Consider the following 15,638-nt stretch of genomic DNA (forward strand, 5'->3'; position numbering starts at 1 on the left):
CCACACTGCGTGGACGTGCTTGGTTCCTAGATCCCTCGGATTATTGCATTTGCTCCCTGCCCCTAGTGGACTCCTTATGTGATTACTGCAATTAAAAGGGGTCATCCAAAGACACGGGCACAATAAACAGTGTTGTCATGAACAGTGAAGGATGAACTGAGAGAGGAGGCTTTTACTGTTCCCTAGAGGGCTGGGCCCAAATTACTCCTTTCCCGAGTCCAAATTCCCTTCCCCCGGCCAGCAATCAGTGAAACTCTTTCACGGGGAACACCAGCCAAATAATTTCTTTAGAAAATACAGTTCTAATTCCAAAATGTGACGTAGTTATCCTCATTAGACCTGACAGCTCCCGGGAAGACATTTTCCTCAAATCTGCTCTCCGTTGGGCCTCGGTAAAGGGAAGGGCCCAGAACGGCCTCCTGCTGGTTGTCTGGTTGCCACACCGGTGACCCCAGGGAATTGTGAATGAGGCACCCAGGGGGTCATCCCTCGTTAGCTGGAGGACACGGTGAATGTGTCCAGCTCCCCGTGGACTGCTAATACTATTAGTACGGCTGCTTACCCAATAGGCACTTTATAAAACAACAGAGGGCTTAGCAGTCTGCAGACCTCGAGGGGAGGGAAAGGTGGTTATGAGGAGCCCAGGAAGGGCCTGGTGACCCTTTGCTTTCTGCCCAGCACTATTTTCTTGGTGGATGGTTGTGTTCGTTCTCGAGTCTACCATCCTGGATGGAGATACAGTTGAGAGAGCATGTAGGGACAATGGGGCATAGAAAGTACTGGATGAAGAATCAGGAGCCTGGAGGTCCCATTGGCCCAGTAAGCTTTGTGACCTTGGGCAAGTCTTTTGATTTCAATGAGTTTTATGATTATGCACTGATGTGCTTATATATATATATATAAATAAGTTTAATAAAAGTAGAAAGACCATTCAGACACTGGGAGCCGAATTCCCCCCGGGCAGCCCAGGAGCCCACCCCTGCCCCGGGAGGAGAGCTCAGACAGGCAGGAGGAGGGGCAGTGGGCGTGCTCCTCAGATGACCCCGCCCATCCCAAGGTCATCGCTAATGGTTCATGACAATACGATTTGTCCTACCAATGTCTTTCGATGACCTTTTTTAATAGTCGCCATCCCTTACATTATGTTCCCAGGACTTATTTATCTTATACCTGGAAGTTTGTCCCCCTTGACCCCCTTCACCCATTTCACACATCCCCCCCCCACCTCTGGCAACCACCAGTCTCTTCTCTGTATCTGACTTCTTCCTCTTTTTAAGATTCCACATTANCCTCATTAGACCTGACAGCTCCCGGGAAGACATTTTCCTCAAATCTGCTCTCCGTTGGGCCTCGGTAAAGGGAAGGGCCCAGAACGGCCTCCTGCTGGTTGTCTGGTTGCCACACCGGTGACCCCAGGGAATTGTGAATGAGGCACCCAGGGGGTCATCCCTCGTTAGCTGGAGGACACGGTGAATGTGTCCAGCTCCCCGTGGACTGCTAATACTATTAGTACGGCTGCTTACCCAATAGGCACTTTATAAGACAACAGAGGGCTTAGCAGTCTGCAGACCTCGAGGGGAGGGAAAGGTGGTTATGAGGAGCCCAGGAAGGGCCTGGTGACCCTTTGCTTTCTGCCCAGCACTATTTTCTTGGTGGATGGTTGTGTTCGTTCTCGAGTCTACCATCCTGGATGGAGATACAGTTGAGAGAGCATGTAGGGACAATGGGGCATAGAAAGTACTGGATGAAGAATCAGGAGCCTGGAGGTCCCATTGGCCCAGTAAGCTTTGTGACCTTGGGCAAGTCTTTTGATTTCAATGAGTTTTATGATTATGCACTGATGTGCTTATATATATATATATAAATAAGTTTAATAAAAGTAGAAAGACCATTCAGACACTGGGAGCCGAATTCCCCCCGGGCAGCCCAGGAGCCCACCCCTGCCCCGGGAGGAGAGCTCAGACAGGCAGGAGGAGGGGCAGTGGGCGTGCTCCTCAGATGACCCCGCCCATCCCAAGGTCATCGCTAATGGTTCATGACAATACGATTTGTCCTACCAATGTCTTTCGATGACCTTTTTTAATAGTCGCCATCCCTTACATTATGTTCCCAGGACTTATTTATCTTATACCTGGAAGTTTGTCCCCCTTGACCCCCTTCACCCATTTCACACATCCCCCCCCCACCTCTGGCAACCACCAGTCTCTTCTCTGTATCTGACTTCTTCCTCTTTTTAAGATTCCACATTACAAGTGAGATCATACAGCATTGTCTTTCTCTGTCTGACTTATTTCACTTAGGATGATACCCTCAGGGTCCATCTATGTTGTTGCAAATGGCAAGATTTCCTTCCTTTATGGTTGAATAATACACACACACACCTGAATGGCCATTTTCAAGGCAGTAATCAAATTAGTAATCAAATAAGTGAAGTAATCAAGATGTCAAGCCCCATAAAGAGGATAGGTAATGATTTGGGGATCTGTTGCTCCGTCTCCGGCCTAGCAGTTCCTGGCTGGCCTGGGCCTCTGTCACACCCGCCCTCCCCACTCCAGGGGTGTAGCACTGGCTGCCGGCCCCTCATTCCTTTCCCTGGGGTCTTTGGACATATGGCCATGGCCTTGAGCTTTCCCAATCACGGCGAGGCCCCTGGGCACGGCCTGACCTTCAGGGCCTCCTTGCTCCTTGGGGGAACACGGAGGAGATGAAGACCTACAAGTTCAAGTCCCATTGTGGTTTTCGGATGGCATTCTAGGGATTCCACTGCGGGGCGTCCTGCATAATCAAAGAAACATCTGAAAGCTACATACAGGTCCGTGTAGCCAGCAGCACGGGCCCCTCCAGGTAAGTTAGGTTGGTACAATATGACCATCAAAGCATGGCTTTCAAGACCCAGGGAATGACAGTCCTCGTAGTGGTCATTTCCCCAAAGTCCTCCCCTCTCAGGGCCAAATATTCCACTGCCTTCACCCCGTCCTTAGTTACTGGCGTTTCAAAATCCCCCTCCATCCTGCTTGCTGTGGAGACAGCCAACCCCGTTTGTTTTCTAGCTCTCTGTCCTGCACAGCATGGGAGGGTCCTGCTGCTCCGACGCTCCCCTCCCTGCCTGTCCCCACCCGGCCTCTCACGGGCACGGCCACCTCCTGTTCTGTGACAGCTGCTTCTAGGAGGGCCCACCAGGCCCTTCCAGGCTCGCCAGCATGGCAACTGCTTTACAATACAATGCACAATCTGGTCCTTAGTAGCAAACAAATAGACTTCCAAAAAAAAAAAATCACGGCCAGACATTTATATCTGTTCCCACCATCACTGTCCCTGCTGTAACCCCGGTCCCCACAGAACTGAGAACAGCAGCCGGACCATTACTTCCCTGCCGTGCGCTCTGCGTCTAGGGACACCAGGGGGCGCGAGGGACCCGATCCTGTCCCTGCCCAGCGGTGGCTGCTGGGCGCGCTGCACACAGAAGCCAGGACAGGAGTGGCCACTCTGCACGGACACGAAGCTGCCAGCCGGGGGCTGACCTTGGCCTGGGAAATGCTTCTGTCTCCCAGCGCTGCCTTCTAGGCCTGGGGGCTTTTGAAGACCCGCTGTGCCCAGAACCTAGACGAGGCAGGCGGGAGGGGAGGAGGCCACCTGTAACAGCCATGGGAGGCAGGGGGGTGCCCAGGGTGCCCAAGGGTGGGGCTGGACTTCGCGGGCAAGGTGCTGCGGTGAGGCTGGGCCGTTAGCCACGTTTGCTGGTAAGGGACAAAGTGGAATGGGAGCCCGCTGATTTTTTATGATATACTTTCTATTAATTACCATTTTGTGGATTGTGTAATTGGGTTAGAATTTCCCCGTCTCGTACGTGCCGTATGAAAAGCTGGTAATTGTACTGTTAGTATTTTTACTATTCACACCACAGGCCAATCCTGGAAGCACTGTGTAGAATCAGTCCATTTTTATGGCATGCAGCCATAATATAGAAGAACGCCAGAGAGGCCTCTGCCTGAAAGCCAAGCGCACCGAGGGATCAAGGGCAGAATACTTTCAAGCGATATTCGATATTCGCATCTGTTTCTCTGGCTTGTGTTTGGAAGTTCGCAGTGGCTCCCGGGGCTGGGGCCAAGCCGGCAGACAACCCAGGAGCGGGAGAGGCCGTGGGTCTGCTAGGTTTCAGGCTGGGAGTCTGCACCAGGTCACTGAAACCCTGAGCAGTACGGGTTGTCCCCNTGCACCGAGGGATCAAGGGCAGAATACTTTCAAGCGATATTCGCATCTATTTCTCTGGCTTGTGTTTGGAAGTTCGCAGTGGCTCCCGGGGCTGGGGCGAAGCCGGCAGACAACCCAGGAGCGGGAGAGGCTGTGGGTCTGCTAGGTTTCAGGCTGGGAGTCTGCACCAGGTCACTGAAACCCTGAGCAGTACGGGTTGTCCCCAAAGTCTTCCTGCAGGTTGAAGCCACAGAGGGCTCAAAACTGCACTCAAACTTTTGGGACACCTCGAACACAGAGTAGAAACTGCAGAGACCTTGGGGCCAGAGGGAGCAGCGTTCGTTCAATCCTTTCATGAGGAAGTCACACTTTTTCATGGTTGAGAAGCTTACGCTCCCGTCCTGGGTCTATCAGTCGGTGGCTGTGGGTTTTTGCAAAGCTCCCTAACCCTTCAGGCTGCTGTTTCCTCACATTAGAGTCAATGGCATTAGGTTCTTAGATGAACTCAAAGTTCTTTTTCAGGGTCCAGGAAAAAATCAGGTGAGGCCCTCACGTGCATTAGACATTTGAAGCCGCTATGGGGAGAGGGGCCGGTGAGCCCTGGGAAATCATGCGATGAGAGATACGGGCTCCACTGTTAACAATCTGTTGGCTTTTCCACGGTCCCTCCACCGCACCCCAGCTGGCTTTAGGGAGCCTTATCCTACACAGACATACTCCCTGTCCCTCCCCTGGGCCTGGTCCTCTCCCAGCAGCACCTGAATGTGCACATTTCGTGGCTATAATCCTTTCCTCTTTTTATAGCTTCTGTTGGAAAGGCTCTAGTCCCAAAGGATAGCTTGACTCTGAGATTTGGGGATTCTTTTTACTCTGAAGACCATCAAAGCCCTACTGTTGAGCCTTGAGGGGTTCACCCCGGAGGCTCTGGGAAGGAGCAGGACCGTGGGGCCCTCATTAGAGAGAAAACAATCAAAAGTTCAGGTTCTTGACCTCGAGTTGTTGCCTTGTTGACCCGGATTGGTGTGTTAACTCAAGGTCTTCGAGATCCCTGGTGGTTATTATGAAGAAAGAAGACTTCTGGGCATAGAGAGAACCATGGGGAAACTGAGGCTCAGGTATATTAAAGAGCCATCTGCAGCTTCACCAGAATTGAAACCCAGTTCTCCTAAAGACAGCTGGTACGATCCCAGGGAGCTTCAGGGAATCCGCCAGACGATGGGAGTAGAGGGGACCGTGTTCCCAAGAGCCCAATGGGAAAAGGCATTAAAACAGATTAAGGGAGGCAAAAAGCAAAGCCCTTCTTTTCAAAATTCATGGGTTGCAATGAAAATGTTTACATTTGGCTGTGAGTTTTCCTCTCCTCTCTGAGAGCAGAACCCAGTTCCTGGAGCATCTTAGCGGGGAGTCTCTCCCACAAGTTGGGGCTATTGAACTCTTTGGTGACTTCAGCACTGACTTTGCAGGGACAGTGGGTCTGGCTCCCTTTGTTTAATGCTTGCAGCTTCTGAAGACCGCAGGGGACCCACAGGAGCAGAGCGTCGGAGCCCCAGCATCACACGTCAACCCCTCCTCTTCCCATCAGTAAACCACTGCCTGGCCAGAGCCTATGGGTGTTGGCTCTCTCCGCCAGCACCGAGATGGGTTGATGGATGATGCTGGGGCTTGGCCATCACAACAGCGTCCCCACCAAGAAGGAACGGATCGCTCCTTTGAAATACAGGCAGAGTAGGTGGGAGTGAAGACCTCGGGCTCTGCCCTTCCTGGCCTTTGGCAGGAGGGACTTCCTTTCTCCATTCCTCTGCTTCCTCTACCATCTAGCGGAGGTGATGATAGAACACCGGAGAGGACTGTCGGGCAGGAGTCAATGCAGTGCTATGACCGAAGCCCTTCGAACAGTGCCTGGCGCGTGATACTAAATGCCAGCTATGATTACTTCCTCCTTGTGCAGTTACACAAAGAAGTTCTATGGGCTTTACAGAAATGTACATTAAGATGTCACTTACAAGCATTAACTCCATTTTGTTGAGAGAAAATGGAAGTTCATAGAGGTTAAATGGCTGGAATCTAGTTTTTATGAACTAGTCCAATGTTCTTTTCACTACATCAAATGCCTCAATTAAGATTAAGACAAATACATGTGTGTCTATGTGTGTGCATGTGGTGTGTGCACGTGTGCATGCATGTGTATGTGTGAGTGCGTGTGGGGTGTGTTTGTGTGTGCATGTGGTGTGTGCACGTGTGCATGCATGTATGCATGTGGGGGTGTGCACACGTGTGTGCATGCATGTGTATGTGTGAGTGCGTGTGGGGTGTGTATGTGTGTGCATGTGGGTGTGTGTGCATGTGGGTGTGTGCATGCATGTATGTGTATGTGTGAGTGCGTGTGGGGTGTGCATGTGTGTGCATGTACGCATGTGTGTATGTGTGTGTATGTGTGAGTGCGTGTAGGGTGTTGTACGTGTGTGCATGTACGCATGTGGGGTATGTGTGTATGCATGTGTGTGCATGTGGCGTGTGTACGCACACATGTGGGGTATGTGTGTATGCATGTGTGCATGTATATGTATGTGTGTGCATGTGGTGTGTGTGTGTGTTTTCATGAGTGTGACCCTTTGCTGATAATCAAACATTCCCCGTTTTCTATGACGTAAGAAATCGAACAGGCTGTTACTGTGCTAAGAGTGCCTCACCTTCGGGAGTCTGTACTTTTCCCGGAGGTGAACTCGGAGGCACGCCCTCTCTGCCTTCTTTTGTGTAAATGCAGCATCTCTTTCCATCCTAAAAGCAAAAGAAGAGAATAAAAGATCAAAGGACTTAGCTAAGGACATTCCAACCCCCCCACCCACCCCACACAGAGGAGTCAGACGCTGGGATGCACCGTCCTAGGTCCCCAAACACCTGCCCCTCTGTCATTCTCCTGTCGTTAACTCAAGGCAGACTCCTGAAGCCCAGGACAGCTGTGTTCTGGGAATCTCATTAGGGTGCAGCGCGGAGAGGGGCAGTGTGGCTGTTCCCAGTATAGAGTTGACCTCACGGGGTCGCTCTACTTGGGACCTGGGACCACAAACATCAGAATCACCTGGGTGCTGGGTTAGAAGCTGCCTGGGTGTGATCTCAGACTGACTCATCAGAATCCCTGGGGGCGGCTGAGCGGAAGCTATGTTTTTAACAAGTTTCCTGAATGACTCTTAGTCCAGTGAAAACAGGGTCATAGTGTCCAGGGCTGGGGGGCCCTTAGAGGCACATGGTATTTAGGGATGTATCTAGAAAACTGTTTCCCTTCATTGTCACCCCTCCAGGCCCTAATTTTGGTACAGTGTTCCGTTCCCTGTCTGGAAGGAGGTATCCCCAGCAAGGTAGGGTAGCTTTCCATGATGTTCTGCGGATGAGCTAATTGGACTCCAGACTAGGCAGGGTTGAAATGGACTCCCTTGCTCACGGTGACCGAGGCGGGAGCAGACACTCTTGGGGATGTCTGCAAAGCTCCCAGGGACTGCCTCCGCTCCCAGCTGCCCACAGAGGTGCGTTACGAAGGGCTACGCTTATACACGTGGCCCTGCCCTCTGGCTATATTGGACTGGCCCCAGCTGGGCAAATGAAATCCTTTCTCTGGAAGTTTGGGACTGGGACCGAAAAAGATAGACATTCACTGGAACAAGTGAATTTAGAGGCCATGGGCTCCATGTCCTCAGGGGCCTTGTGGTCTGGGTGTCATGGCGAGGAAAGGTGACAGCGGAGAGGCAGGGACAAAGCAGCCATACTGGGGACAGGAGCCATGGCGAGAGCCAAGAAGGTGCTTGTGGCTGGCTTCCCACATTACTCTGGTTCCTAGGTTAGACCCATGTGAGGCCTGCTGGGGTTTCTTTCTCTTTTTTTTTAATACTTAAATTATTTATTTATTGAGAGAGAGAGTGAGCTGGTGTGGGGGAGGGGCAAAGGGAGAGAAAGAATCTCAAGCAAACTCCGAGCTGAGTATGGATCCTGATGCGGGGCTGGATCTCACGACCTGAGATCAGGACCTGAACCAAAATCCAGAGCCGGACCCTTACCCAACTGAGCCAGCCCCAGGCATCCAGCCTGGTGGGGTTTCTGCTGAGGGGTTTGGCGAAGCACCTTTGCATGAAATATTATTTGCATTAAAATAAATTCCGTTTTCATTTTCAGGCAGCTAAGCTTTTCTGTTTCTTAACTTCACGTTTTGAAATCCTCTCCACCACCACACAGAAGGCTGCCTGAAGGAGGGGCTGATGTGAAGTGATCAGATGAAACCACTGCCCACGGGGCCCTGAGCACAGGCCTTCCCTGAGCCACGGCGCCCCAGCCTCCCAGAGGTCAGGCCCAGAGCAGGCCCCAGACGACACCGGCTTCCACCTTCCGGCTTTCGGGAGCGAGACAGAGTAAGTGACTTGCGGAAGACATCAGTGACCCAGGGCTTGGGCAGAAGCAGAGCTTTTCCCCCTAATAGTTTGCTATGAACAATTTTAAACATACAGAGAAGTTGGAAGAATTTTATAGTGAAACCCACATACTCACCATCTGGCTTCTACAATTAGCGTCTTACTATGCATGTTTTTTCACACACCTGTCTTCCTCTCTATCCGTGCATTCATCCATCTCCTCTTTGGAAGCATTTCAAAGTTGTAGACACCCAGACTCTTTCCCCCAAACACATCAGCACGTACGCCATTCACTACAGTGACGTACTTGTTGGCGGTTCCTTTTTTTTCTTTTGCAGTAAAATCCGTGTACAGTTATGTGCACGGAGCTTCCGTGTACTGGGCGGGTTAATTTTATGTGGCGACTTGACTGGGACGCAGGGTGCCCAGATTAAACATGATTTCTGGGTGTGTCTGCGAGGGTGTTTCCAAATGAGATTAGCTCTTGAATTGATGGACTGAGTAAAGCAGATTGCCCTCCTCGGTGTGGGTGGGCAGCATCCAATCCATTGGGGGCTTGACTGAAAAGAAAAGGCAGAGAGGAAGGGGGAATTCTCTCTCTCTTTGCCTGTCTGCTGGAGCTGAGATCTCAATCTTCTCCTGCCCTTAGCTAGGACTCGCCCCCATCAGCCTTCAGTTGAGAACGACACCAGCGACTTTCCTCGGCCTCCAGCTTGCAGACAACAGATGGGGAAACTTCTCAGACTCCATAATCATGTGAGCCAATCCTTACAATCGATCTCCCATACCCATATATACCTATACGCATATGCCCATACGCATGTCTGTTTCTGTGTATAACCCAAACCCCCATGAAGATATAAAAAACGTTACTATCACCTGAGAAACTTCTCTCATCTCTATGCCCCGTTAATACCTGCTTCCCAGTCACTGTCCTTTATCCACCATAGAGTGGTTGTGCCTGTTCTAGAACTTTCTAAAAATGGAACCATATACTACACATTCTTCTGTATAAGGCCTCTTTTATTCAGCATAGAAGAACTTTTGAGATTTATCGAGGTGGTGTTATTTAATAGTGGTTTGTTCCTTTTTATTACTGAGTGCATTGTCCTGTATGAATATGTCATGCTTGTTTATTCATTCTCCCGTGGATGCACTTGGACTATTTCCCATTCGGGGCCACCGTCAATGACGTGGCTATGAACATTTTCGTCCAAGTCTTTCTGTGGGCAGACCTGTTCAGTTCTGAGGTAAATATCTAGGCACGGCACTACTGAGTTGCAGGGCAACTTGGTTGAGTCAGTTTAGTTTTATTAGAAACTGCCCGACTTTTTCCCAAGTGGCCGTACCATCTCATGTCTCATCAAATGGAATAAAAGTTCTAAATTGCTCCACATTTTGGCCAACATTTGGTATTGTGTCCTTTTAATTTTAGCCATTCTGGTGTGTGTAGCGGTACCTTAGCCTGATTTTAATTTTCATTTCCATCATGACTAATGATATCAGATGGGGTTTTTTTATGTACTAATTGGCCGTTTGTTATCTTTATGAAGTATTTGTTTAACGCTTTTTGCCCATTTTCTTTCTTTTTTTTTTTTTTTTGCTTTTATTATTGAGTTGTAGAAATTCTTTATGTATCCTAGAACCCAGTCCTTTGTCAGGTATATTTTGCAAAAATTTTCTCTCAGTCTGTGACTTTCTTATAAATATTCTCTTAATGGTGTCTTTTGATGTACAAGAATTTTCGACTTTGATAAAGTCTACATTATTTTAAAATTTTATGGTTATTGCTTTCGGAGTCATGTTTAAGAAATCTTCACTTGCAAAAAAAATTTTTAAAATAAAATTAAAAAAAATCTTTGCTTGCAAAGATACTGTTTTTTCCCTGCTTTGTAATTTTAGCTTTTATGTTCAGTTCTGTGATGCATATCAAAGTTGAAGTAACAAATGATACCTTAGCAATTATTGTACCATAACTGAGGTAAAGGGACATTTTACTATTATTGAGAGAAATGGAGGGATAAACAGACTTCGTTGCCTTCTAGGTGATGAAGGTATTGAAAACTCAAGCAACAAACTGAAAGTCATGCCTCTTCCCAGAGGGAAGCAGGCTGACCCCATTGCTCTGCTGCTATTTCTTACATTGGGTGACCAAATTGGTAACACACACACACACACACACACACACACACACACACACACAGAGCCAAGTAGTTGGCAAATAACCCAACCCACTGATTGACAGCACCATTTGGGCATTCTGACCTTTGATCTGTCCGGATATAAACTTAGGGGAAACTAGGACATGAGTTCATCAGACAGATGCCATATCCGCGACCAGATTTATAGCTTGGACCTCTTATGTGACATTTCACACAATCAGGTGTATAGTCTAAATTTCTGGCCAGCTTCCTTTTACTCACCCACTTGAGCTGCGAACACTTCGTGCTATTGTTCTGCTTGTTTCTTCATTATACTTGTTTTTTGTTTGTTTGCTCGTTTACGAGCTGGAGGCTAGACTAGCCGATATGCAAGGGATGCTGTTTCTTTTGCCTGAGTTTTATCTTAGCACCAACATCATGTTTGGAGTTGTATTTATTTTTTTTAACTGACTTTAATTGACCACAGAGCCAAGAGTACCCCATTCTAGGTAGTTTATAAGCTACAACTTCTTTCAGAAAAAATACAATAGACAAAGTTTCCATTAAATGTAAGCCTTTGTACTTTCTTCGTTTCCTCCAGGTCATTAACCTTTCACCTATAATCATCTTAGCAATAGGACTTAGGCCACTCTTATGTAATTGATCATTAGCAAAAGAGCCATGATGGCAAAAAGAAATACTCTCAAATGAGAAATACTTTTTTTATTTTTTTAAAGTAGGCGCCATGCCCCAAGTGGGGCTTGAACTCAAAACCCCGAGATCAAGAGTCGTATGCTGTACCAACGGAGCCAGCCAGGTGCCCCGAGAAATACTTAAAAAAAAAAAAAAAGATGAACATTTAACCTCAAGATTGAGGCTTCAATTCTTCATTGTTATGAAAAGACTCTTAAATTATGTGACCTTAAAATCTAAAAAATTACATAGATTATAAAGGTCAGTGTGCACAGCAGTGGAAAATTGTGGATGCTGTTCACATTCCGTAATGCCCAACTAAAATGTGACTAATGTTTTATTTTTATTTTACATAGTCAGGAGAATGTCCTTATGTAGCCAGGTGAATGTCCTTATTTTTTGGAGGTGCATGGCTGAGGTATTTAGGGGTGAAGTATCATGATGTCTTTACTTTCACTTTACAATTTGCTTCAAAAATGCTTCCATCCATCTATCTATCCATCCATCTATCTGTCATCTGTCTGTCATCTATCTGTCTGTCTATCTGGCCATCCATCCATCCAACTAATGATCTATAAGCAAATACAACAAAATGTTCACTGTGACTTTATTCATAGGTTTATATGGGTGTTCATTATACTGTTCTACTTTCCTGTACCTCTAAAATTTCCATAAGAAACAGCCTACAAATTTATTCACAGTTTTTATGAAGCCGAGTCTTATGACCTAATCCTCTTGTTGTGCTTTCTAGGGTTTTCTTTCGCACACGTAAAAGAAAAAAGATTGCACCATGCATGCTTCGAGGCCCTCTTCCAGGTACAAAATCTGAATTCTTCCATTTGGAGGCTTTCTATGTGCTAGAAGGGTGAGCCTGGGGCAGACCGTAGAGAAAGGCACACCCTTGTTCATCTGAACATTTCAACTGAGGTTAAGTGCAATGAACCCAGACCAGAAAAAGTGTTAAGCCGCTTTCAGAACGACAATTCATTCATTCTGTCCCACCGCCATCCCGACGAGCAGGATGCGGGACCTGCCGCGGCGAGGAGATGGCTCACGGAGCACAACACACGCTCCCGAGGTCAGAGGCAAATGGCACAAGAACACGCATCTAAAAAGCAAAGCGCACGAGGCCAGGCAGCCGAGAAGGTGCGGCCAGAATGCGTCTCTCGAGAGGGGAAGGGGGCCGCGGGTACTCACTTCTCCTCAATCACTTGCTTCTGGTACTCCTCATACTCCTCTCTGGTCATCCCTTGGGCTGCTGCTGGATCCGATGTTCCCCCTTCCTCCTTCTTTTCTTCAGACCTGCCGCCGAATCCAAAATTCTTCACCTGGTTACTTATCATAGTTTTCATAAAGAAAGCCATGGTTTCTGCCCCCAGGAGAAATAAAACCCAAACTCAGACAAAACGTGAAGAAGAGAGAGGGAAAAAAGATGAAATCTCCAAACAGCCTCAACGACAGCGACGTGCTTAAGAGCAAAGGACTTTGCACAGCCTCGTCTGCTCAAGGGCACGATGATAGAGAAGAGGGGTTTGCCGGCTGTAAGCCGGATTAGAGAGATAAACTCCTGCATGTGGGGAGGCAGATGGTTCCGATTACCAAGGCAAACAATCAGGGACAACCGCCTGCTTTCTGAATTAATACACTAAGCTAATTTCAGAGGCAAAAAATCCTTCACATTATCTACTACTCTCCCTACCCACTTCTGAATTTGAAATTATAAGCACAGCAGGGCTTCATCAGGAGTCCCGTTTCACTTAATCAGAGCGGACTACCTGCCTGCCACGGAATGTGCAAATTCCAGCCCCTGAGCACAACAGCCCACTGAAAACGGAGCCCAGGGAGACTCAAAACCCAAAATGCTTCAGTAAGCAAAAATAATCCTTTGATCCATCATTTTATCTCATTGGACCCTTAAGTACTACTCAAGGATTTGCCTTTTGGTGTGTGTTGAGTTCTGCATGGCTTCCGTGGCTCCCGTGGCCCATACACCAATCCTCACCCGAGGCAAGTCTGAAGGCAAGCCCGCTGGCCCTTCACTTAGATCTGGAAGACTGCCTTAGTCTTCTCCTGCACGGACGTGTTACATCTCTGCTTGGAAATGGTGCACCACTTTCCATGCTCGCACCCAGAAGGTAAGCCCACTGTGAGCTAAATCATGCACGTGCAACGGGGTCACCTTCCCCCCCACATTCGGTCCACTTCCTGGGGGCTCTGTTCGCACTCATTGGTGTACTCCCATCAAACTTTTGACAATGTTGCCGAACACGCAGCAGATTTTCAGTGGCCGTGGTTTTCTTCAGGTCAGGGGAGGAATTGAGTATGGCTAAGACTTTAATCTGTTAGTATCTTTCTAATTAAAGCACTCCAGGAGGGGGTGGGGCGGAGACAGAGATGTAGGCTCATTGGAACCTGTGCTTGTGATTTTGTCTGTCGTCGGGAGCCCTCTCGGGAAATGGGTCCCTCAGGTCATACACAACTGTGTAATGGTTAATATTCCCTTTTACTAACCTATTGAAAGATGTTGCTAAAATGATCTCAACGGGAAAGACTGCAGAGGTTGAGGATGAGATAGGAACTGCACCCAGGGCTCCCACTGAGAACGCACATTCACACAGGCTCCACTTTCACTTTCAATGGCACGGCTTGGAAGCTAATGTGTTCGGACCATTGGCTCTACACTTCCATTTCTTTTTCTTTTCTTTTTAAAAGATTTTATTTATTTGACAGAGAGAGAGGCAGCAAGAGAGGGAACACAAGCAGGGGGAGTGGGAGAGGAAGAAGCAGGCTTCCTGCTGAGCATGGAGCCTGATGCGGGGCTTGATCCCAGGACCCTGGGATTATGACCTGAGCCAAAAGCAGACACTTAAGGACTAAGCCACCCAGGCGCCCCTCTCCACTTGCATTTCTAACCCACTATGTCTCCTCTCTTCATCGCACTGAGGGGTGTCACAGAGCCCTTCAGCCGATGGGTAAAAGCCACAGCCTGGGATTCTGTGTTTTATTGGCTCAGATCAGCCTGACTCTCCATCAGAAAACACTGCAGTGTTTCATGAGACTAAAAACCACTTTTATTTCCCCAAGAAAAAGACAATCTGCTGCAGATGGGACCTATGTCATAGTGTTGGTCCGAAAGTGAAATCCCTAGAGTTACACTTTTCGGTATGGATGTGGGCGAGAGGGGATAATCTAGCATCGCAGAGACCCTTAGGTAGTAGCTACTCGGTGTGGCAGCTAGATACCCCCTGGTTTTGCCATTTCATGAAATCAAATCTCTCACGGTCTCCCCAGTAGAGAATTCCATTGAAAGTGGGATCATGTCTTTAAAGTCTATTCCTCCATTTATTACAATGGCCTTTCCACTTGGACATCCAATAAACTATTTGCTATGTGTAGAATCTTTTATTCCTCCAGAAAAGGAAAATAAATATTCCAAGATTTGCGACACGGGTCACCCAGGTGTAACTCTTCCAGAGGCTTCTCACCGTACTTGAATAAAGTCCCAAACCTTTACTACGGCGAGGCGGGCAAGGCATATCCGCGACGCCCCAAGTGAACTGCACCATCTCCGACCAGTGTCTGGGGTTTATCTACGCATAGTCTAGTCTCTACCAGCCCTTGTCCTCCCAGCAGGCTCGCGGAGCGGGCATTATGTCATTTCCTCTGATTTCTTTCAAACCCATCTAATTTATTTAAACCTTTTATTTTCTTCTACGCAGTCGTTCTGTGTGTTGCAGCAGGAGAGAGCCCACTACCATCTTCTGAAGCCGCTTTAGACTCTTACAGCTACCAGCCCTTGAGAGCGATACTGTAAGGAAACTGAAGGTCACGTTTAGTAAGGGGCAGATCCAAGATGTAAACCCAGTTTTGTCTGACGCCAAAGCCCCCTTCTTTCCTTTCCCTACTGCACGGGCTCTCAAAGTTGGAATTACTTGATTAAATAAATGGTGCGAGCCGAGAAGACTGAAGTACTTTTTAAAACTGCCATTAGTAATGATTTAGAGTTCCAGCTTACCTACACTTTCACGAGTATCTGGTTCATTAAAGGTGAGAACATCAAATACACTGTTTTAATGAGTTGATGTCTGTCATTACCAGCAAGGGTAAGCTGTACCCATTGTCATTCCTACTTCTCTTTCTCTGCTTCCACGTGTTGATGCTGCACGTGGCAGGCCGCCTGGGGCACAGCGTGTAGCAAATGATAAATGAGACAGGA

At 48.1% G+C, this 15,638-nt stretch overlaps 1 protein-coding gene and 1 long non-coding RNA gene across 3 annotated transcripts in view; one reads left to right on the plus strand and one right to left on the minus strand.

Annotated features, from left to right (window-relative positions):
* CPLX4 (complexin 4) overlaps positions 1 to 13,094 on the minus strand; it is a 23,772-nt gene extending 10,678 nt beyond the window's left edge. The window contains exons 1-2 of the mRNA XM_002924682.4: positions 12,620 to 13,094; positions 6,882 to 6,969 (exon numbers count right to left, since the gene is read on the minus strand). Coding sequence (XP_002924728.2) covers positions 6,882 to 6,969; positions 12,620 to 12,786 — 255 coding nt within the window. The 5' untranslated portion in view covers positions 12,787 to 13,094. The remainder of the gene's footprint in view (positions 1 to 6,881; positions 6,970 to 12,619) is intronic.
* Positions 8,413 to 15,510, plus strand: LOC117796125. 2 transcript variants are annotated; one of them, XR_004620502.1, is made up of 4 exons: positions 8,413 to 8,588; positions 9,238 to 9,344; positions 12,174 to 12,238; positions 15,142 to 15,510. It is a non-coding gene; the product is annotated as an uncharacterized LOC117796125 (long non-coding RNA). The 2 variants fall into 2 exon arrangements; XR_004620501.1 differs by lacking the exon at positions 15,142 to 15,510 and having other exon boundaries at positions 12,174 to 12,651.
* Positions 15,511 to 15,638: the final 128 nt, after the last annotated feature.

The sequence above is a fragment of the Ailuropoda melanoleuca genome, chromosome 14 (genome assembly GCF_002007445.2).
Source record: "Ailuropoda melanoleuca isolate Jingjing chromosome 14, ASM200744v2, whole genome shotgun sequence".
Lineage (NCBI taxonomy): Eukaryota > Metazoa > Chordata > Mammalia > Carnivora > Ursidae > Ailuropoda > Ailuropoda melanoleuca.